Here is a 24,971-nt window from a genome sequence, read left to right as displayed (position 1 = left end):
AGACAACAAAGGAGATCTTGATATGCCATTCGTATTAAAACAGTTTCCCATTAGAATTTTGCAAAGACAATTAAGAAATTTCAGAGCCAAACAAACGAAAAATCAATCACGGGCAGTTATATGTTGCGCTGTCACTATAAAAGTCCAAACATAGAATCAAACTTCAATACGATATTGATGAAAATGTAATTAAAAAAATTTATTTTCTTAAGTTTTACAGTAAAAGTGTAAGATTAAAAAGTAGTTGCGTGTTAATTTCAAAGCCAAACAGAACAGAATCATATTATACAATGAATAATTAAGGTAACGTAACGTGAAACAATTTTCTTTCAAATTATTAAGTTTTACTATTTTTTAATATGGTTAAGTAGTCACTGTAATGTAAAATAGTTCTATTATGCATATGTAACAATTCCCATGAAAATAAAATCTGTTTAAATTGTACATCCGCATCCCCATACACAAGCGGCAGAACCGCAAAGAGGCTAGGGCATAGTGCAGGCCCAGGGGTTGGCAAGTGAAGCGAGCAGGGGATAAAGCCCCCTAGTAAAATAAAAAAATAAAAAAAACCTGACCTAATCCAAAGTCCTGTGAAACACTATGAACAAGTGAGGCAGAAAACAGACTTAAGATCGGATGGAGATGTGAGACTAATAAACAAGACTTAAACAAGGCAGGGTTAAAGTGCCAAAATGCTGGGAAGAGCAGGGTTCAAGGGGATAAACATGCAGCCTACATCAGCCCCTATGACCTGTGGATTGGGTAATGTTCTAATCCCTCTTGTGTGCTATAAAATGCAACTGTACTTGATGGTTCTTGACAAAGACATTGAAAGCAAAATCGTAAATGTTCCTATTGCTTACCTGCTAATTCCGGATGGATGAGCTCAGAAAAGTTGGGTTCCTCTCCCCACCAAAACAACCATAGCTCACGACGACCAGGAGTCTGATGTCGCCGCCATACACTCAACACATCTGCCTTCAGGCAGCGGCTAAAGCTGCACAGAATAGGATCCTCATCTGTTACTGGAAAAAGGATTGGAGCAGACGTGGGACCTTGCCATACGAACCGTCTCCATTTAATCCCAGTTAAGTCGGCCTGTAACAGATAAAGAAACAAAGTCATTAAACTTGCAGAACTTTAATCTAGAATTACTAACCAAAGTATCCAAAGAAACACACTACAAACTCCATTAAGATACAAATATATGCTGAACCAAACCCATCTTAAAAGGCTTAATCATGAGTTTTTTGTGAGGGTGATTTTTGTTTGGTCATAAAATGCATGGGTTGTAAACAATGACTACCTCTATACACATTCGACCTATGACCGCTACCACATCTCATGGGCAAACAATAGCTTTTGCCACTCTAGCTCCGAATGCTGTGATTTATTCATCTTGATCTCAGTTTATTACTTGCAGCCATTTCAACAGTTACCCAATATTAACCGGTGTTCAAGGCACGTGCTGCACTGTTCCACTCTGGCTTTCAATCTGGTTAACCTCCAAAGCTTCTGATATTTAACTCACAATGTGACATTTTGTGTGACCACTCGGAAGGGATAATGAAACTACAGTGAAATTCTTTATCTGTAAATGTTAATTATTAACAGGCTAAAATGTTAAAACAGAAACCTTGAGTGCTCAAACTCTACTGGTACAATTCTACCTCTCATAGTTAACACAATGAACACTGGGAGAGGCTCACCCTGATCACATAACATGACACAAAGAATGGATTTGTGAAGTTTTAAAAAGTTTGGCATCCATGCGAGCAACTGTAATAACGAAACCAAAAAAAAAAAATCTACACAATGTGCTAAGAATTCTTAAATTAAATGATAAAAAGGGATGCAAAACAAAAAAAGACTTAAGGGACTAATTATACAGTACTATCTTTTGCCCAGATCAACTTACGACCTCTCCGTGGAACCGAATGTGGTTGTAAATCGACAACTGCCTGTATTGTTTAAGACATCTCTCGATTATAATAAAAAAAAATCTTGGGAAGAGAGACGAGATGGGAATTTCTCAGAGAGAGATAACTTCACATCCTGCGAGACAAGACTTTGTGCCAAAAGATTTAACCACGCCTAGGGCCAGAAATAAAAGACAAAGAGTAGATGACAAAGAGTAGATAACAAAAGTAGAACGTCAAAGAATTCAAAAACTTTTGCACAATACACATGCAGAGCAGGTTAGATATAACAGAAGTACAAAAATTCAAAAGTCTCAAAAAAATATTAAAGATTCATTAGTGTAAACAAATTGAAATTATTACTCTGTGAAATAATGGAACAGCGAAAAGAGTTTGAATATATTGTTCAGATTTAAACTACAGAGACTTGTAGATTGTCTAATTCATCCAATGTTGCCATCAGGGAAAAGTAGCATTTCTTCCCAATGAAGATGCGTATCCGCGAGAATTAAAAGATTTGTTGTTTAGTGAAAGTGAAATCCCGCAAGAGAAAATTTTAAGCCCCGCAAGACAAGACTTTATGCAAAGAAAAAGCCCTGACCATAAATAAAACATTTAACAACCACGCACGCGGTTCAATCATTTCTCATTTGTGTGAATGTTATTGTCAGACACAGTTCGCGTAGAGAGAAAGAAACGATATTCACTCAAGGGCAGTTATACATTGCGTTGTCACAATGTAATTCCAAACTGAATCAAAATTCAATGCGATAGTGTCAAAAAGGTAAAAGCAGAAAGAGATCGAATTCATGGACATAGGTGATATGATATGACAGAAGTATGCAGAGGATGTCTAGGGGAGAAGAGACACAAGGCAGTTTGACAAAAGGACAGCGCTGTACATGCTTTTAAATGTTTGAACACTCAAAACTAGACAAGCCCTTCAGATTAGACAAACTATTAATCCCATGGGTGCAATGATTAGTTAAGCAAAATTACACCTTTTATTGGTTAACTATAACAATTAAAATGTGCAAGCTTTCGAGGAAACTCGGACCCTTTCTTCAGGCAGGTTGTACTGTAATTACTAGCAGCCTTATTATCCTTATCACAAACTTTGGAAAGTATCTGTATGCATACAATAATTCACAAATTTATTTTCTGCTGGCAGAAATTACATCTTAATTTTTATTGGTTTGTAGATCTTTATTTTTAAAATTTTTTGTATCTCTGCATTATTTTCAGTTGCTCGGTCATGTAATGCTTGTAAAATGAACGTGTGAGCATTATGCAGAAAGAACATTAATTGATAGTGCAGTTAACAACACACAAGCTAGAATTGACCCATTCAAAAAATTTACGTTTTAGGTTTTGATGAGAAAAAAATATAATGTGTCATCACATCATAGAGCATACAAAATGTAGCAACACAGAAAACAAATTTTAAGAAGCCAGATTCCACAGTCCACAATTTTATTATGACATACATTTTCTCCAAAACATACATGGTTATACAAGTTAAATCACCGCAACACACACTCAGCTTTAGGACATATAGGAAATATGCTACTTAATTGCCTATGAACATCTAAACTTAGCTTTAACTCAATGAAGACTGTATGACTGAGCATGCAATTTTTTTCCTAACCAGACCTTCATTTTTTTTGTCATGTGAAGTCAGACAACTTCAGTCACAGTCTCTTCAGCTTCTTTTTCCACCTCCACAGTACTACCACCTTAATGATGCATTGTGGCTGAAGTTAACTAAACATCCACACTTCACCACGTCAATGCAACCTGTATGCCACTTCTGCAGCGAGTAACAAAGGTAGCTTCCTGGTGTGTTAAAACCATGCTAAAAGTTACATACAAAAATTTCTACCAGAGTACTGTGATATTAATGTTCAGTCAAGATGGCTAATGGGAGATATGCAAATGTGAAAGCAAATAATAATATAGTGCCATGTCTATACAAGCTTTGAGCTCAGATAAAATAACTATTGTGTGCTTATAAGATAAGAAACAAATGCTTTTTTTTTTTTTCTTAACATGTTATTGCATTAAACTATGTGGTAGTGATCAAAGTTAGCTTGCTGAGAACTAACAAGACAAATGACAAATTATAAATTGTCGGGATATAGCTGATGCAGCTTTTAGGCTATTTACTAACAAGTTTCCAAGAGGATTACATCATCAGGAAGTACTACATAAAAGGGGAGGCTTGGCTACATTTCTTCTACATCATTGTCAGACTAACCACCTACAACAGCGTCCCAATGTCCACAAGCAAAGACTACAATTTTGTAACTGCTAAAGGCTTACCACCTGATACAAGATTTGCTGTATGGACTTTGTTTTAAATTTAACTCCTAGTGTTTGATATGTCTGGTTTCTCTGCAACTAAGCATAGTTTTAGGATAAAGTTGTATTATCTCACTGAAGCTACATTGTGTTTCCTAGGGATGTCACTAGAACAAATACTTCCAATACGAATTTGATACCAATATTCAGAAAACGTAATCTGTCTACCAAACTGTAATAAAAAGCTAGTACTCAAAGTCAGTACTGCACTCATGGATGACCGTAAAAATTACTTCGAAAGGCACAACATATTATGCGAAAAAGATATGAGTAAATACTACATGAAAAATGAATGTCACATCACTACAATGAAAAAAATGTCACATCAACACTTTAAAAAGGAAAATGGCACAACTCAAGCCCGAAAAAGCTTTATGTTTGATGCTGAAGAATTTCAGCATGTATTTGCAGGAATTATGTTTATTATAAAAAGCCAAAACACACACATTTCATTATTGATACTTTTTCTAATTCTAAATTAATTCAGAAATAGATTTGTGCATGCTATTAGAGTGCAATAATGTGACAGATCAGATGTGAGATTTTTAATTTGTAGTGTCATGAAGTTGCAAGAGGAGATAAAATGATGATGAAATTAAACGTTTTCTAATGCTGTGTCCTATACAGTGGCTATTTGGCTTGTCTATAGCGACAATGAAGTGAGCTGCTACAGTAGTTAACACCTCAAAAATTCATTGAGTGTTTCAGTGGTTCTAAGTGCTGTGTAAACAAAATCAATCACTGAGACACACAGTACAGGCAAAATCACATACTTAACCTCTGAATAAGAATATGCAAATGCTAAATTTGTGCAATTCGTTTGGAGCTTGAAGACAAACGATTATTCATGAGTATAAATCCTAAAATGTAAAAAACAAAGTTAAAGCACATAGTGTGTATTTTTGAAATGTTAAAATTAAATCACAACAGGTAAGAACAATCCAGTTAATTTTCTAACTCTTGATTTGTACACAAGAGTGATTTGATCACTCATAAGATACTCTGGAAACAGCACAACAAAAGCTGTTTTACAAGAGCTCTGATATAATGAAATAATGTAAAACTTGCAAGATTAATTTGACATAGGAAGGCTTAAATTTGGACAAAATTTATAAAAGGAGGAACAGATTTTAACAATTAAAACAATTCAGTCCGAGTCTGTGATATTCAAAAATCAAATTTCATTCATTCGTTACATAATAATGCTCAAACGTTCATTTTTAGTCTGGAGTTTTCAGCAGTACCTTTGGAAAGAAATTGTCAGAGAATAAATTGAGAATGTGCAGATAAATCCGATAGCTCATTATATCATTCTGTATAAATCCTATGCTAAAATTTCCCCAAATTTATAGCACCCCAACTTGTTCTTACAAAGGAGAATCTTAATGTCACATATTAAAATTCAAACACTGCATTATATTTTGGTATTTATGAATGCCAGTACTAGTTTACTTAAATGATAGTTGGCAAACTACTTAATATACAGTATTTACCAGTGTTTTAAAGCTCTTATTGTTAGAATTGATGAAGTATATTTTATATCCTATTACAGAAAAAGCTAGATATTTAATGATGATACCTTTAATAAAAGGCCATAGAATGTGATTTTTGTTTTTGCTGGGGTGTCAATTAAATTGTAAAATTTCACTGGTACTGGTATATAATACAAAAACGCTAGTGGCAGAGATCACCAAGAGGTAAGTGGGTCAATTGCTCTCTAATCCAGGTTCTCCACGGAAATGGGGAGACTTTTTGGTTCAGTCCGCTCAGTGGTGGAAAACTGGGTGAAGTTGTAGTCCCAGAATAGTGCAGCCTACCATTGTTAAGGTTCCCAGGGTAAATATTGTGGGGTGTAAATGTAAAACACAGTGAATAAATTAATGTATAGTTTAGGGGCACTCATGCAGTGCCTTGTGTGACAATGTGACTGCTTTCATGATAAAACAGTTTACTTTCTTTGTGGAACTGCCTGCCACCTTAGAGTTTAAAATGTGGTTTTGGGACTTTAAAATGTATATACAGGTAGTCCCCAGGTTATGGACATCTGACCTACAACATACGAACGGGGCCACAGCTGCGACGCATGAGCCTCAGTAACTTCCACTCTGTCATCTTCGGCCTGGAGACACTGCACGCGGTGGCTGGACGGGGGTGATTTCGCTGCCCGCGCAGTGTAATGTCCCTTGGGTGGTTTCACTGCCTGCCCACCACAAACACGGCTGCCCCATTTGTTCTCGATGGACGGCGGCGATTTCGCTGCTCGTGCAGTGTAGTGTCCCTCAGGCAGCTCCTGGTGGCAAGCGGTTTCACTGCCCGCCCACCACACACGGCTGCCCCGTTTGATCTCAGTGGGCGGCTGGTAATGAAGCAATCAGTGACCTGGTTGTGGATGAACGGAGGCCATTGAGGGTGAACAGGGCGGTGTGGGGTAGCATTGTAGTGTGCATCAGGTGGCTGCCTATTGAATGGGGGCGATTTACTACCTGCCTTTGGCCGCACTATGTTCATTCTCGGTGGGCGGACGCTGCAGGCAGCATACTGTAGTGGAGGCGACTGTGAGGTGGGCTGGTGATGAACCACCCATTGATGCCCCCAATCATTCTCAATAGCAAGCCTGCTTGTACTGTTACGTACATAGCAGGAAGTTGTCTCTTGTCAGTACATCAGACGTATTGACGACTGGTGCCTTCCTGCTGTGATAGCGTATACAGTGCTGTACAGAAGAGCTCATCTTAACCTTTTGTCTTCACCCTTCAATAATGTCTCTGATACACAAATCTGATGCAAGTGCTACTGATACAGTAAAGAGAAAAACCATCACCATTGAAAATAAAGTAGAAACAATATAAAGGTTAGAGATAGGTGAAAAACTCCATCATTTATTGGCAGAGTACTTGGTTGCAGTTGGTCAACAACAGCATTTATTAAATTTATGTACCTGTTCTGACTTGCATACAAATTCAACTTGCGTACAAACCTACAGTCCCTATCTTCTACGTAACCTGGGGACTGCCTGTAATACCAACAAGCTTATATCTTCAACCTTTTATAGATTCTGCCTTGTGTCAACTTTCAGATAAGCTTACTCTACGTACAAAAAATCCATTTCCCACAAAAATCTGTTCGAGCAGCAGGACCACCTCTTAAGGCTGAAGGAATACACCCTAGAAAAAAGTCCCTATTTTGGAAACAAAAACATTTCTATTTTGTGGGTTAATTCATACAGATTAAAATAACTACTTAAAGGTTATGCCAATTACTACTAAAACACAAAACTCTGAATTTGTTTATTAATGTTATTAAAATAAACAAAAGTTTAAAAAATAAAAGGAATTTTCAATTAAATAATCTGAATAAATACCAATGAAACGAGAATTTGAACATAATAACCATTACAGATTAACAAAAATGTAGTGCCTTAAATATCCTAATTTAATGTGCGACAATAGCCATTTTGATGTATATTATCAAAAATGGACACATTTTATATTTCATGGGAAATGCCAACAGTCAATATGAAGATATCACATTAAAAAAGTATTTTGCTGTTGAAGTATACCAGGCTTAAAAATCAAATCAGAAATTGCTGAGGCATGTTATAGGACTACTTCATTTTTAGCTGGCAGAAAGCTCTTCAAAATTGTTGGTAAAATGATGCAAAAAACTGAACACAGCAAAAGGCAGCTGCATATTCAAAAGATATTAATTCTTGGTAGTTGAGCAAATCCAAGTTTCACATTTTAAATTGGCTATTTCTATTTTAAGGAAACCAACAAGGTGCCTATACAGCAATCATATCTACTAATGTCCCGTCACAGTCAAAAATGGAGGAAAATTAAACTAAGCAGGCAGTTTAATAAATTACTCAAGTATAAAGTGCTTTCTTTATTTTTTCAAACATACATCATATATAATAAATAAATCACTGACAGTTTAACAGGCATCATGGGATAAATTTAAGATAAAACAAAGAAACCTGCCACAAGAGTCTGTTTAAAAAGAAACAAAATAAGATGTATGCAATAAAACTGAAGTAGCATGTAAAATTTGCCACTGACAAGTTAAAATTGTGCTGTCATAGTTTCCGAAAAGCCTGCATAAAACCACATATGATGAACAAGTTTTGGTTGAGTAGCTATCTGAACAAGAAGCCATCATGTAATTTAAACACCAGCAGCAAGTCATTATAAAGTAAAATGTTGACAGCCCTGACTGAAATTATTCATTAAAACTTACAATTTGCAGGATAAAGATTAATTAATGATGTACTGATGATAGAGACACAGCTTTATCATTTAACTTGTTATCTATATGAGATACATTTTCAGTAGTGAAAAACGGACAATGGAGACATTTTTCCTGGATTCACTCTTTCATAGTGAATTCTTATATGAAATCAAAAGCATGACGACCAATTGTGCACTTGAAACTGCCTCACTGCTTTTGACTGCCAACAAGAAAAAGAACATGTCATCTGCTTAGATTTACAAGAGACTGTCTACTAAAAGTTGCCAGAAAAAAAGATTAACCAATCTCACAAATAACCAAAAAAAAAAACAAAAGAACTGTAAATTCCTAGAGAAGGTAACCACCTAAATAATAACTGTATCTTTAGTTGAATATCTGGTGTGTCCCTTGCCAAGAAACATAATATTTTTTTTCCAACACTATCACTATCACTTAGATTACATAGACTTTAGAAGGATTTTTTGCCCACACAGAACAACTTCAGCTCTTTGATGTTTGGAGATTTTTGGTACCTGAGTCGTCCAGCTTGAAGCTGCTGGAAAGCATTTCCATACAATTAAGATCTTAATTTTTACCATCATTATAAAAACTCTCAATTGTTTTCTCTGAGTCAGTCTGTTGCGGTGTAATTACATCTGCTAATGTCACAGGATGAAACAACTCATTTCACTCAATAATTGTCACAATATGATTACTATTTTAAAAGCCAAAAACAATGCAAATGTCACACTCTAGAGCTGGGAATTAATACATTAACAGCACCATGTAATATGAAACAACATACTTTATTTAGAACCTGCTACAATGATTAATAGAATGGTAAATGGAAACAATCAGTGACAGTCTCAATACCCTACATATGGTTGCATTAACTTTCAATAGTAATGAATTGTTTTGAAGCAGATCATATTAAAACCAAAATATGCCTAGGATGCACTGTCTGTTTTGCTAGACATTTCTCAAGATTTGGAGCAAGCTCAAAACGTACCCAGCCATTTAATTTACAATAGTTTCATAATAAACTTAGTTGGTCAACTTCAATTAAGCAGGATTTTTAAACATGAAATGTTTCTGCAAAAACGCAATAATTTTATTCCTTGTACAATGCTCTTCTTTGTAACAGTAGCAAAAGTATGTTCCAAGATCAAATTTGCCAAAGTATAGAAACATGTCTTGCAACTTATCAGTAAAGTGTAGCTTTAAAAAAAAAAAAAAAACAAAAAAAAACCACAAGGTGGTAGATGGTAATAACCATATTTAAGTCTAAACAAAAATTGCCTTGGCAGTATTGTTTAAAATTATCCTAGAGAAATTCTATGGGACACCTAAAATGGCACAACACTTCTTTAAGGGTATAGAGAAGCAGGATTTAATGGCACACAGTGCATTTGTAGAATGCGGTCACTTGAATAGATTTATTCTGCCAGATTTTAGAAATTGTTGTTACATCCACAAGAGACATTTGTTTCTTTGTGGTTGTGCTTTCACTCATTCTCACAACAATCCTTTCATATGTTGTCAACAGGGAGGGAAAAACCTAACAAAAAAAAATACAGAAAAAGTTTGTCTTAATAAGTGACTAATCTAATAGACTGACTGGAATGGTTTGCTCATGAGCATGGAAATAAAGCGAAGACTCGTAAATATCAAAATGGATTTATTCATATGTTTACTTATTGAAGGAGAGTCCTATTCATTGTTTTTGTACTCCAAATACTTCAACAATGGGAACTTCAACTCAGTTAAACTAAAGGGTCATTCAGAACCAAGGCATCATGCACACATATACACTAAAATACAATTAATTTTTCTTGTTACTGAAAGCACAGTAAGATACACCGCTATCAAGAAATACATCAAGCACAAATAGAACTCTAGGTTTATCCTGATTTTTTTTACCAAGAAAAATATTACTTTTTCACAGAACCTTGCAAATATATTGTTAACAGAAATACAAAAGAAAAGGTGTGTCTAGTGTTTTCTGATGTACTGATGCAGACTTAGTGCACGTCCATCATTTCATAAGTTTTGAAACAGTCAGCAGTGCACATCCTGATGTTACACTCGGGACAGTAGAAGCATGTTTCGCACAATCAATGCACCCCTTGTGTTATCGTAGGTGACCACAGCACAAAGGCTAGTGACTTCCACATTTACCCCAAAGCAAACAACAGTTGCTGCTTTGTGAACAGTGCTTAAGGGGCAAAAATATTTCATGTCTTTCTACTCGATCACAATCATTTTGCCTTTTTGGCATGCACCTACTTCTTTAGAGAACTTCCAGACAATTAAATTAACCTGGCATATGGTGACATATGCATCAGTTTCAATATCTGTGTCACCATCTGATTGTGTCACTTTTACTTGATTTCACTAGTAGTTTTGTTTCAAAAACTCACTTTATAACTTCTCTTTTACACACCATTGTGTTGAGGTCGAAGGCCCTGCTTCGGACAGGGACATTGATGAATTACCTTAGAGGGGCAATACCACAGAAATATTTGCAGCCAAATGTTATTTTGGCCACTAGATGACAGAAGAATACTGTCCCCGAGAGCTATTCAGGCTTAATATTGTAAAAACTGATCATTACCATCCCCCCATTTCTGACTTGCGCTTAACTCCAAGGACGTTAAAAGCTCAGCTTGCTTACTCAGTCTTGAAACGTAAAAAAATTTAAACTCTAGTTGAATGAGTCAACTGCCAGATGTTTGTGCGCTAAGCTGCTGGTTTAATAAACTGAGTCAGTTGTTTAAAGAAATCATGTTTGATGGGGAGCCACTAACATTACAAGAGGACGCAGAACAAAAAAGTTTGAGGATCACTGCGCTAGACAGTAACAAATACAGTGAGATGAGCTGGGTCGACAATCACATTTTAAGATATGTTGGGTCAACATTCTTATTCAGTGACGTGATGTACATAATAAGACAACTAATCAATAAAATTTGATGCCAATTATATTTCTTCATTGGCAGTTGTGGCTGTAGTGCTTTCAATACTATCCAAATGCATGTGTTTAGTAAGAAGGTAGTAAAAATTGAAGATTAATGCAAAAATTCTTGTATAATTTTCTCTTCTTGTGAACTGTAGACAGCAATTGGGGTAACTGTACCTGCATCCTTAAAATTCTAATAGAGGTGCCTCACTCAGGTGTTTCTGTCCCTAAAAGTAAGTGGTATAACCAGGATTTGGCGATTTGATTTATACCATTAGAGAATGGATTTTAATATTTAGACTGTGCTGCCAGTATCACCGCAAAACATTTAGGAAAATTTTATTATTGAACCATCACAGATTAAAACTGTTGCATTTTAGCTCCAATTACATAATACTGAATATCATCAGGTTATTATTCTAAATGAGTCAAAGCTTACAAATATTCAGTGGTTTATATGTTTATCACACATCTAGGGTACAAATCTGCAAACATTAGGGCTTGAAATTCATTTTTGAAAGAATTCCCCCCCTTTAAAATTTAACAGACTCTGGAGGGCAGTGAAGGTGTGTTAGTGGATGGTTTTTAAACTGTCCCACAGTTTAAAGGCACTTTGATTTTAATATTTCAGGAATGGATTTTTAGTGTCACAATTTATTCTTTCTGATGTTAGCAGTAGTTTAAAATATTTGATAAAGTTGAGCAGATAAAGTTATAAATTATTCAAACAACGTATTATTTCTGCGATTTTAAATTTGAATAATTCAATAATTTTGAATGTAGAGATTTCCATTCAAGTACTGGCAAAAGAAAAAAAAAAAAAAACAGACTAGCTGAGGGAATATTGGATCAGTCGCGAGCAATTAAAATCTAGAGAATGTAAAATATGCAGAGAAAAATGATTTTATATTTTAAAATTCATACCAATATTGCTTGTCCTTTTAGAGTATAACTATTACAATGTAAGAGAGATGAGCAGTCAGCATAAAGCTAAAAGTGTGAATGCTGTTAATTTATGAAATCTAAGATATTTAGTTAACATATAATTAACACATTGATCGAATAGGTGACACATTAGTGCAGACTGACTAGCACAGGCGCTTTACTGATTTGAGCACACTCCGTTCTGCCTCTCTGCTTTTTTTTTCTCTCTAAAGTGGAGTAAGCAGGATTGAGAATGGCAGGTGTCCTACAAAATCCTCGTTTTTCCGCAGAACTCTGCTTATCAGAGTTGGTCACCTTCTATAGCAGATTTTCAAATTATTCAAGTCATACTTAAGCCTGATTTGTACTTTTGATTGAGGTTTAAAGGCTGTTAGCCCAATATAAACATTTTAAAGAACAAATGTTTGTTTCTGTATATTTCTCAAAACAGACACAAATTAAAGAGTGTTACCAAATAAAAATGTACGGGAAATTTGCACATTAAAATTTAAAATCTGTGCAGTATACATGCAACACTGCGCAGAATTTCAAGTCCTGAACATAAACAGAGAAATGTATAAATTTGGGGTTAATGATATGGGACCAATTTACAAAATTGTTGAAAAAGGAGGGTGCTTCATCAGTTGTTTACATTTTTGGAAAATGATCAGAAAAATGCTTCCCTGCATTACCTGACAATTTTATACAAAGGCAGTAGTGCAACCCATTTTTCTGTCATTTAAAGATAAAACCTGTCTGGAGAGCGTTGATCCTGAAGAAGTGAAGGAATGATGTCAACAGAAAGAAGAATGACAGCTATATACTGTATTATGACAAATAATGATACAAACATGGCAAAGCTGTTCAGGTTAGCAAATGGTAAAGACTAACGTTTTGCCCACAAACCTCACTTTACCTTATCATTGGTATGAATCATAAGCATTTATTACATAGACAGACTTTTGAAAGTTTACATTTATTACTTTGCTACTTGGATTTTGTAGAACTATTTTTAGTAGTATTACTATTAAGGTTTACTGTTCAGTCACCACATAATTACTTATTTACTTATTTTATTATTATTTTATTTAAGTTGGTTCTTAAATTTTCCTTAAAATATGTCAGTTAGATGTGAAATTTCAACAACAATAAAGCAGTAAAACAGTAGCTAACCCACAGTTATCATTTACCTAACAGCTTCAGGAAGTGCCACTGCCATCATCATCATCATAGGCCATGATCAGACATTCACACTCCCTTATACTGAACAAGTTAAGAATAGGATAAAATGCACATTTTTTAGTAAAGCCAACAAACAATTGCACTCTCCATAAACGAGCAACAAATTTTACCTTGACGTTAGAAAAAATTAATTCAATACCAGGAAGCTGTCTATGCTCTTAAGCAGCAAAACAGCTCATGCCACATTGCTTCCACTAACTATCTCTACAGCTTTAACTGTGATGTTTTCCTTAAAGGCAGGTTTTGAAATTAGCCAAAGTTAATCTCTGCCATGCAATGAAAGAAATGACTGGTTCCTCCAGAGTAAAAAATTACAGAATTCTTGTTCTGATTCAAACAATCTATTAAATATTAGTCATTAGTTGAATGGTCAGGAGTAAACGGGGAAACACAGAATAAGCTTATTCTTGGTTATTGTAAACTTTTACCTCACGTCCTTTGGGACATTTTGTCCACAACAGCTTTAACATTTTTTTTTCCAGAAATCTTATGAAGAAATTCCAACAGAAAGGAAATAAACTTATCCTCTTTCTTATTAACATACAGTAAAATCAAGGGAACACAAGGGATAACACAAAATGTTTTCTGTCCTCAGTACCATAGTTTTTAAAGAGAAAAGACAGCTTATTTTAATTTGACAACTCATGCCAACTAATTTAAAAGGCAAATTACTATTAACAGGATAAGCATTAACAAGGCCACAGCCAATATCCTAGGACAGGCAAATTGCAGTTTTCATGAAATGAACTAGCTTAATTCTCAGAAAATGTCTCTCTCTAGTTATTTATGAACAAATAACCTAATATTGTGAACACGCACCTTGCATACAAGCCAGTGATGTATGAGACTGAACCAACAAGAACTTTTGGAAGACCAGTGGAGACATTTGTTGTTCCTCCAGTTACCAATGGTAGTGGTATACTTGATGAGAAATAAAAATTAAAACTCATAGTACTTGCCACTCACATAATGAAAATTGCAATAGAAATGATACAGCAGAGCTGCAAAAGTAATGCATCTACAGTTTTTCAGTTTCGAATTCAAGGGTTTGCTTGTCTGTTTTGTTAAAGGGTTGCATATATATTTAATATTCATATTATCAAATTGCATAGGTCAGATTCAAATTCACATGCAATTATATTTTATTTTTTCATTCCACAATAAAAGTTGGGAGCATACAATAGAGGAAAGTGTGGTATAGCAGGTCTGCGGCTTCAACAACAACAACAAAAAAAAGCCTCGGGTTGCTTGGGGCAGTTTTAAAGCCATAGAGCTGTGTCACTCTCCGTGGGTGTGATTGCACAACCGCAGGGAGTTGATAAGGTAGTTGGAGCGAGTTGCACCCTGCGAGTGCAATCATTCCCAATTGCTTCATTGGCTTCCTGTAGCATGTGATTAAGGCGCTGCACCCAGAGAGACATGGGTGTGTATATTTTATTGGAAAGAGGAAGCATTGCGAGCTGATGCCCCGTGAAGGAGTGTTAGCTGTGGCACTCTAGGGGCTAGTTCGCCCTACTGAACATTTGAGTGGAGTGTGGAGAGCAAGGCAGGTGCCCTCCCGAGACTTCCGAGGTGCGACCACATGAGCGCCAAGGAAGAAGGGAGGAGAGCCGACCTCGGACGGTCTGGCCATGATGCCTGGAGGCAACCAAGTTGGAGGTTAGCCGAAAGGAGCATGTGACTACCGAGTCTCCGCCAGCTATGACAGCAATGGGTTAGCCAGGGAGAATGAAAAGGAGGAGTTAGAGTGCATGTTTAACCATGGATTTTAACAGATTTATTTATTTTTATTTGACTTTTCATTGGATTTTTATGGATTTACTTATGTATTTTATGAACACTGCACAATTGACACTATTGTTAGTTTTACTTTTGTTTTAACTGTTTTTTAATAAAAGCACTTGAGCACTTTTTCCACCATCCTCTGGCATCATCAGTGAATTGTCCTCATTTGTCAGCTCACCTCGGTCATAACTATCTACGGTGTTGGTTCAGCAGACTCACATCTGGGAAGAGGGACTCTGTAGGGGACCGACATCAGAGTAAGTGGCAAAATTATATCTCACAGAACCAATGACTTTATATACAGAAGTGTCTGGCAATGCATGTCTAAATAGTAGGCCGCCCTTTACATAACTAACACCTGAGTAATCTATTTTTAAGGTTTTTGCTTTCTGTAAAATGTAATTTCATGCCAGTAATGTATGTTATCAATTAATCTTTGCCACAACAAAATCCTGAACAGGACAAAATAGAAACTGAAATTTAATTGGACAATAACTAGACAAAACCAGGAAATGACAAATGCTAACGGGTACATCTTTGCACTGTAGATAATTTTTCCTCTCAGGGTGTTTATAAACATAATGAAACTTTGGTGATATTCTTTTGATATTCAAACAGTTAAACATAAAAAAGAAATGGTGCTATATACACAGAATAAGTGGTGCATGATATGGAGGTAGAAACAAGACACTGGTAGAAATTTGTTAACCTGGAGAAATTTTTATGTTATCATTTATACTGCATTTTAGCACATCTTCGTTAGGCTGGGTTTATACTTCACGCAACGCAGCGCGTACCGCAGCAGACGCTCCTGCTACGCAAGCGTTGTACTGTTTATACTTGCGCGTATACTTTATGTAAATCTGGTGGAATCCACCAGGTGGCAGTGCGAGACACAGTGAGAACAGGTTCAGCTTTGCTGTGTTGTAAATTGTTTGTAACACCCATTAAATTCCAATGACACCTTACCACAATATCTCTGAGAGGATGTTTAATGATTAAATCCATCAGTCCAGTTACTTGTCCATTTCAGCAAGCATTGGGCACGAGGCAGAAACAATCCCTGGACAAGGCATCAGCTCATCGCAAGGTGAATACAAGCACTTACATACACTAGTGTCATTTTAGTGTAACCAAATCTGCATATCTTTGGAAGGAAACCGGAGCACACTGTGGAAACCCAGCAAGAAAACATGTAAACGCCAGGCACGGAATATCAGCGACGTGACTCCATGCAAGACAGCTGCGCTAACGCTCCACCACCATGTCACCCCCATGTGTGTAATTATTAACAGTATTAATTATTTAAGCAAAATTATCGATTTGTCTGTAAAATGAAACATACATACTTTAATGCATTTCATCATGAAAGTGATAAAGTATAAATCTAAGGATTCTAAATGTGCAGAGTGTTGGGATATCATACATTTAATGAGCTCAGTGTGGCGATCGATTGCTGTTTGCCGCTGCTGTCAGGACCGGAGGAAGCCCTAGGAAAAAAAAGACAGCATAGAAGACGATATGTGAGACTTTTAAAATGTATCGTGTCATTAGGATCGGGAACATGTGACACTTGAATATAAGCGCCACGAATGCATCTGTACGTCAGCATTTTGCTTCACCACATTGAACCATTCAAAATCAAAGCGCACACAACGATCTCATAGGATCCGCAAACCGGCTTTCTGTCACTTGTAGATAGTAACCAGAGACTCTGACGTCACATTCCAACTTTTATCACACTGCGCCCCCCAACTTTTTGCTGGTACTGCAACTTGTGCACGTGTTGCGTTAGAAAATTTCTGAGGACCTGCTCAGAGGACGCATCAAATGAACGCTGGGAAAGCGTGGCAGCCATAATGCAGGCGCATACACATTCTGAGTATAAACGAGCCTTTACTTGTCACAAAATTGATGCTGTTGTGTGAGGGAGAATGGCCATTAGGTTACTTTCTGACACAACATGGGATATGGCAGTACAACTGTAGAGATGGAAAGAGGCAAAGAACACAGAGGTGTCACATAGCCAGACATCCAAACAACAAACAAAAAGAAAAGCTGATCAGAGAAAAAGGTGAGTGCTACGTCCACATAGGCTTCACCTTACTATAGCTGGACTTGAATGCTAACAGGCAATTACCGTTGTGCTTGAAAGTTTGTGAACCCTTCAGAATTTTCTATATTTCTGCATAAATATGACCTAAAACATCATCAGATTTTCACTCAAGTCCTAAAAGTAGATAAAGAGAAACCAATTAAGCAAATGAGACAAAAATATTATACTTGGTCATTTATTTATTAAGGAAAATGATCGAATCTATATATATATATAATTCACTAAGACAAGACACCCATGGAAAGCACGCCGGAAGGGGTGTGGATTCACTAAGCTGCCGACAAGACAGACACCTATGGCGCACGCAGGAAGGAGCCACGCCGGAGGTGAATAGCCATATGCAGCGCGTAAAACGTTTTGTGAGGGGTATCCCATGGGATCCTTAAAACAATCCCTTACAACTGAGGTTAAAACACAATGAAGTAAGCAGTCTTTAAAAACCAAGTTTTCGGTTACGACGCACGCGACGCGTGCACCATAGCAAACTGTTTTACACGCTACATACAGCAATATGTATCCGCGACAAACATGGGCCTTCTTAGATGCTCCTGCAGGAACACGGAAAGTCTACGTGAGTCACAGGGGCATCTGGACTGTGCAAAGATGACAACGACTCAAGTGACGAGTTGTAGGTGGGCACATGAGCGATGGCGGTCCGCCAGTTTTCAGTCATGGATGATTGTGTGTTGCTTCGTTCCGTGCATTGTTAGAATGTTGCTTTTCTTGCTGATTTATTACATTACCAATTTTTCAAATGTTAATTTTCTCCCTGTGCTTAAAAATCATTAAAAAAAGTCCTGATTATGTGGTGTATGGTACGCCGCGGGTTGGATAGTATTACATTTATTGTGAGTGGCAAAAGTATGTGAACCTTTGCTTTCAGTATATGCTGTGACCCCCCCTTTGCAGCAATAACAGCAACTAAACGTTTCTGGTAACTTTTCATAATTCCTGCACACCGGCATGGAGGAATTTTAGCCCATTCTTCCGTACAGAACAACTTCAACTCTGAGATGTTGGTGGGTTTCCTTACATTAACTGCTCGCTTCAGGTCCTTCCACAACATTTTGATTGGATTAAGGTCTGGACTTCGACTTGGCCATTCCAAAACATTAACTTTATTCTTGTTTAACCATTATTTGGTAGAATGACTTGTGTGTTTAGTGTCGTAGTCTTGCTGCATGACCCACCTTCTCTTGAGATTCAGTTCATGGACAGATGTCCTAACATTTTCCTTTAGAATTCTCTGATATAATTCAGAATTCATTGTTCCATCAATGAAGGCAAGCCATCCTGGCCCAGATGCAGCAAAACAGGCCCAAACCATGATACTACCATCACCATATTTCACAGATAGGATAAGGTTCTTATGCTGGAATGCAGGGTTTTCCTTTCTCCAAACATAACACTTTTCATTTAAACCAAAAAGTTCTATTTTGGTCTCATCCGTCCACAAAACATTCTTCCAATAGCCTTCTGGTTTGTCAACATGATCTTTAGCAAACTGCAGATAAGCAGCAATGTTTTTTTTTTGGAGAGCAGTGGCTTTCTCCTTGCAACCTTGCCATGCACACCATTGTTGTTCAGTGTTCTCCTGATGGTTGACTCATGAACATTAGCCAATGTGAGAGAGGCCTTCAGTTGCTTAGAAGTTAACCTGGGGTTCTTTGTGACCTCGCAGACTATTACACGCCTTGCTCTTGGAGTGATCTTTGTTGGTCGACCACTCCTGAGGAGGGTAACAATGGTCTTGAATTTCCTCCATTTGTACACAATCTGTCTGAGTCCAAACTCTTTAGAGATGGTTTTGTAACCTTTTCCAGCCTGATGAGCATCAACAACTCTTTTTCTGAAGTCCTCAGAAATTTCCTTTGTTTGTGCCATGATACACTTCCACAAACGTGTGTTGTGAAGAGCAGACTTTGATAGATCCCTGTTCTTTAAATAACACAGGGTGCCCACGTACACCTGATTGTCATCCCATTGATTGAAAACACCTGACTAATTTCACCTTCAAACTGTTAATCCTAGAAGTTCACATATTTTTGCCACTCACAAATATGTAACATTCGATCATTTTTCTTAATAAATAAATGATCAAGTATAATATTTTTGTCTCAATTGTTTAACTGGTTTCTCTTTATCTACTTTTAAAACATGAGTGAAAATCTGATGATGTTTTAGGTCATAATTATGCAGAAATATAGAAAATGCTGAAGGGTTCACAAACTTTCAAGCACAACTGTAAGTAATGCATAGCCTATACGTCCCAAAACTAACTGTGTTTGCGCTTCTGTGACTGAATTTGTATAAATACATCTGTACTGCAGAAAATGCATGCTATAGTAATACCTGTGGACAGCGAAATTTGATGACAGCACAGCACCTTTCAAATAGATACTTTCAGTTTCTTTTCAGAGTCTATGATAAGACAAATAAACACAATTGTTTAGCACCAAGAAAAAAAAGTGTTGTACAATTAATCAGAATTTGATCCCCAACAATATCTTAAAAAAAAAAAAAAAAAAGTGTTGAAAATCAAACACAGAATTTAATCAGAAGAGCCAAATTACATAAGGCATGGGAGTGAAAAGTTATGGTTTAGGTCTGCTTTGCTTCCTCAAGGGCTGGGCAGCTCACTGGCATAGAATCCACTATGTATTCTTTACTTTACCAGAAGGTGTTTCAGGATAACGTACGATTAACGCACTTAATATTTCCCCAGACAGAAAAGGCATCTCTGTCCATGTTTTAGTGAACAAGTTCTTGGCATAATGAAAGTCATTTCAGCAGAAGATAGTTCTACCATGATGTTCCTTTTCATAAGGCCAATTTTAATCAAGCAGTAGTAATATTTTATTTACACAGCATCTTTCTCATGCTCCACACTTCACAGAATTTCAGAATGAACAATAGGGAAAAAGCAAGAAAAATAAAAGATCAAATACACAACACTGGAATAGCACTAATGCAGATTAACCTAAACATTTTTAAATACACCTCATCTTTTTAGGCATTGGGGGTCAAAACCTTCAGCTGCATAAAATGGAAACTAATTGTAGAACACAGCGTGTTGGCTCTTTAAAGTGGGGATTTTAAAGCGTAGTAACCAATAAATCAGATTTTTTCCTTTCATTTTCTATCTTCTTTAATGAGAATGCCTTAGCATTAAACAGTCAGAGATCTCAGTTTTTAAGAGTGAATGAGACAATCAAATGCAAAATGATACTTTTTAGGAACCAGGAAAACAAGCACACCTATGGGACATTGTGAAGGGGTCTGGCTTTAAGTTTTACAAATAAAGAAAACAAGGTAAACATTCAAAATAGTGAAATGGTTGATTGTGGAAAGTGGCATGCATTATCAGATGCCCGTACCACATCAACTGGTTCTTTTTGATGCACAGGAGCAGTGGCTCTAACCATCCACCCGGAAAAAATAATAAAAGGCAGTCTTGGAAGATCACGACACGCACCGGGAAAGAGTCCGACTTACAGCCAGAAAAATAAACCAAGCTTTAGCTCTGGCTATACAGAAACTGAATAGCCCACAACATTTGGCTTGGTTCCCCATACTCCCATGTAGACTGATTGGACATACTCCTCTGAACCCTCCAAAATCTTTGAGAGGGTAAAAAGCTGGTCTACTGTTCCGTGCCTGGGATGAAATCTGCATTGCTTCTCCTGAAATCGATGTTCGACCAACAGCTGGACTCTTCTTTTTAGCACCCTGGGATAAACCTTCCCATGGAGGGAGTAACCCCTCCAGTCCCCCCCTTTCTTAAAGACGAGGACCACAAACCAAATTTGCCAAATCAGTGGCATTGTTCCCAACATCCACGCCTTTAAGAACTTAGGGTGAATACTATTCATCCATATATACATATAAATGTACAAAAAAGTATACGCTACTCAGTTTCTCTTACTGACCTAAGCATGTTTTTTTTTTTTTGTTAAATGGTTACTTGTGGGATACTTTATTATTATCATCAGTATCTGAAGTGTAACAAATAACTGCACTCCGATTTCTCGACTTCATCAAAAATCATGGTAATTTTTGAGAGCAAAAGGGGTAGGATGTGTGATTAGGGGCAGGGACAGGGTACTACTTCAAAGTTCGAAGATGCAATCATCAATAGTTTTGGAGGCAATAGGAGTGAGGTGAAGCATTGTAAAATGAGCTCAGAAGGTAATGGAACAAACACTCCCCACCAAATGCTCTCTCTTTAGCGACAAGTAACAAAGGTAGCTTGCTGAGGTCTTCAATTGTAATAAAAAAAATTAAAAAAAAAACACGTCACAATTTCTAGTTGGCAAATTTGTACCAATGTCCCATGCTCTCTAAGGTAGGGATAGCCGAAATACGCAAAATTATACACCATTATACTTATAAAATTTGACAGTAACAATTTATATGACAGTACAGATCTAAAAATCTAACAATGTCTAAAATGAAGTCCTTCATGTATTTATATGAAAAAGTATTACTGGATCTTATGAACTTGAAATCAAACAAGGTTTTAACAACATCTGAACAGTCAGGTAAACTGTCATTAAAGAAATCAAACTTGGAAAAAAGCCAGATAATACTGATTTGGAAAGAAACCAGTTGTAACAATCCAAATACCTCTTAAACAAAAAATGCAAAATGTGCCACTTCGCACATTTAAAAAAAAACAAAAAAAAAAAAAACACATAGCTTGTAATACAAAAGACACAGCTAGCATCAAAGTATGGCATGTATCTCTATGAGCATCAAATAAGTCAGTATACCATGTAAACAGCCAGCACCGACATAAGGAAAGGAAAAAACACAAGGCAGCTAATTAAGGATGGCGTGTACTGTACATAAAGCATCTGCCATGAAACAGAGTGTGTATACAGTTCAACATGTAGGCCAGCATTTTAATTTAGCTGTACTCAGCTCCTGTCTTGTTCATTTACAAGCAATCGCACACCAAGATGAGTGAATTGTGAATCATAGCAAAGAGTATGTGGGGTTTTTTTTAGCACTGGTGTGGATGAGTAGGAGCACAAGTTTCCAGTGGGTGGTCCCTTCTTTCTTGATGTTTTCAAGCGTAAGAATAGAAGACAGTCCTCCTGCAGTGACTAACCCAGATCAAAAGGATTGGAGGCTTCTCTTGTTTTGTTTTGGTGTGATTTTGGTTTCATTGCACATTACCCTGTACCGCATTAAATTCAACTTTGCACCCTATCCATTTTATGTATTCATTCCACTGTCATTCCACTCTCAGGTCAAGTAAGGCTGAATTTATTTAAGTTGAGGTTCTTTATCAAAATGAGATTCTTCTCTTCTTTTCCTCACATAGTGAATGAAAATGGCACAGGAATATAATGCAAGATACTGGCTTCCGCAGTGTGGCAACATTTGCACTAGACCAGGGGTCCCCAACCTTTTTGACACCAAGGACCGCTTTACTAATTTTTCCAGGTTCCTGTCATCTCGGGGTTTGGGGTGGTTTATTGGTAGGGGTGTTGGAGTTTGGAGTTTTTGGGGTGATTATGGGCGGGTTCGTAGGGCAGTTTTATACACAATTTACATTACATTTCTATTATTATTAACTTATTAGCAGGGGTGTGGAAATCAAATTTATTTCTACTTGTCCATGGACAAGTAAACTTAGAAAATCCACTTGTCCGCCAGTTAAATTCACTTGCCCATAAACAAATAACAAAAGTGAAAAATAGTTTATTTTTTCTGATCTCTTTTATTGATACCAAAACTGCCTTCCATTTTAAAACTGAAAAAAGTTCTTTCAGGGAGTAGTATTTTGCCACCTTGCTCTAGAACATTATATAAAAGATTCCCTTATTTTAACTGGCTAATAAACAATGCCTTCATTATAGCTGCACTAGTTCTTTTTTCATATATTACAGTTACATAACAGAACACTGTCCTGATTCATTTTCTGCCATGTTGCTCAGCTTTTGTCTTGCAACATCTTTTCCCCCCAAGAATCTTTACCATCTCAGACAGCATGGGCTGAATGCTGTTCATTTCTGCTTGAGCTGAACTGCATGGTTCCTGGACTGATGGTGGATGCTGACGACTTTTCAGGTGTTTTATGAGTGATGTGCCTGTTGCCAGGTGACAGCCAGAATTCCACAGCTGGTCATGGGTCAAACTCATTAAACAGCCTAGCATAACGCTCAACCTCAGAGTGTTCAGCTTTAGAAAACGCTTTTTCAATTAAACCAACTTTTTTCTTACTTTTAGACTCGTGTCTCTGACGTACTAAACCCCCTGTTCCTATCCTCCTTTCTGCACATAACCAATCACCACACGATAAACGTCTTTCTAAAATTAAAACTAGTTATAAGCTTAGACCTCTGAATGGATGGCATAATTAAACATGTATACGATTTTTTTTTTTTTTTAAAGTTCTGAAAACTGAGGTCTAGGTTTATAACAAGTTTTAATTTCACAAAGACATTTATCGTGTGGTGTTTGCTTATATGGAGAAAGACAAAGGATAGGAACTGGGAGTTTAGTACATAAGATAGACACAGCAAACATGCAATAAAGAAAGCCTGCTCAGAAAAACATCCATTGAATTCTGCGTTCGTGTCTCTGACCTTCAGATCGCGAACCCAACATTTACACAATATTTCAGTTAAACCTGTGCGATACCCATTCAAATATCCAGTTTTTTGGAGCCTCGTCACACCTGCCATAAACTTCCCTACACTGAACGTAGACCAGAGGACCCCTTAACACTAGAATTACCAGAGCCTACGAAAAAACTCTTAAATCCGTCCCACCTTAAATCGCTTCTTAAAATCGTTCACAGCTCTTCACCAGCGTCTTTTGTCATGAACGCGGCTGAGATAATAAAACTGACTAAAAAAAAAACAAAGTTAACCTTTACAAGTATCATAAATTACACTAGCTGTTACAGACTGAAATCAAATGTATGTTTTTATTCCAAAATAGTAAGACTAAGAGCAGTTTACTTCTCAAAACGGAGAGGTGCAGGATCGAACTCGCGACCTTTTGATTCCCAGTCGGCAGCTGAGTCAATTGCGCCATGGAGGAAGTCATAATAAGTCGCATGTTAAGGCGGCTTTTTGTTTCTGCAGTTATATTTTTGAATAAAAGCGCAATTGTTGTATTAGATTTGTACCTTCTGTGAAAATATTTCTTTTGATATTTGGACTTCAGGCTTCATACATTATATAGTTTATGCCTACATTTTGTCATCTACTACTAGAATATAAAAAACGTTTCTGTTTTAACAATGTGTTTACACAGATTACTGTAGAAACGGAACAGACATGAAATGTGTGTGTTCTAAACAATGATCTTTTATTTCTACTCTAAAACTCCACTTCACTCCCAGAAAATCAATCAAGGCATGAGCTCTGGTAATTCTAGTGTGCCCCCCGCCACCCATGTCTAATACATGCTTTAATGCATT

At 36.8% G+C, this 24,971-nt stretch overlaps 1 protein-coding gene across 1 annotated transcript in view; it reads right to left on the bottom strand.

Moving 5' to 3' along the window:
* Nucleotides 1–24,971, bottom strand: part of med13a (mediator complex subunit 13a) — a 229,515-nt gene that overhangs the window by 153,119 nt on the left and 51,425 nt on the right. Inside the window, exon 2 of the mRNA XM_039757031.1 lies at nt 864–1,098. Coding sequence (XP_039612965.1) covers nt 864–1,098 — 235 coding nt within the window. The remainder of the gene's footprint in view (nt 1–863; nt 1,099–24,971) is intronic.

The sequence above is a fragment of the Polypterus senegalus genome, chromosome 6 (genome assembly GCF_016835505.1).
Source record: "Polypterus senegalus isolate Bchr_013 chromosome 6, ASM1683550v1, whole genome shotgun sequence".
NCBI lineage: Eukaryota > Metazoa > Chordata > Cladistia > Polypteriformes > Polypteridae > Polypterus > Polypterus senegalus.
Note: the sequence above shows the minus strand (reverse complement) of the source record. Positions and strands in the feature narration are given on the sequence as shown.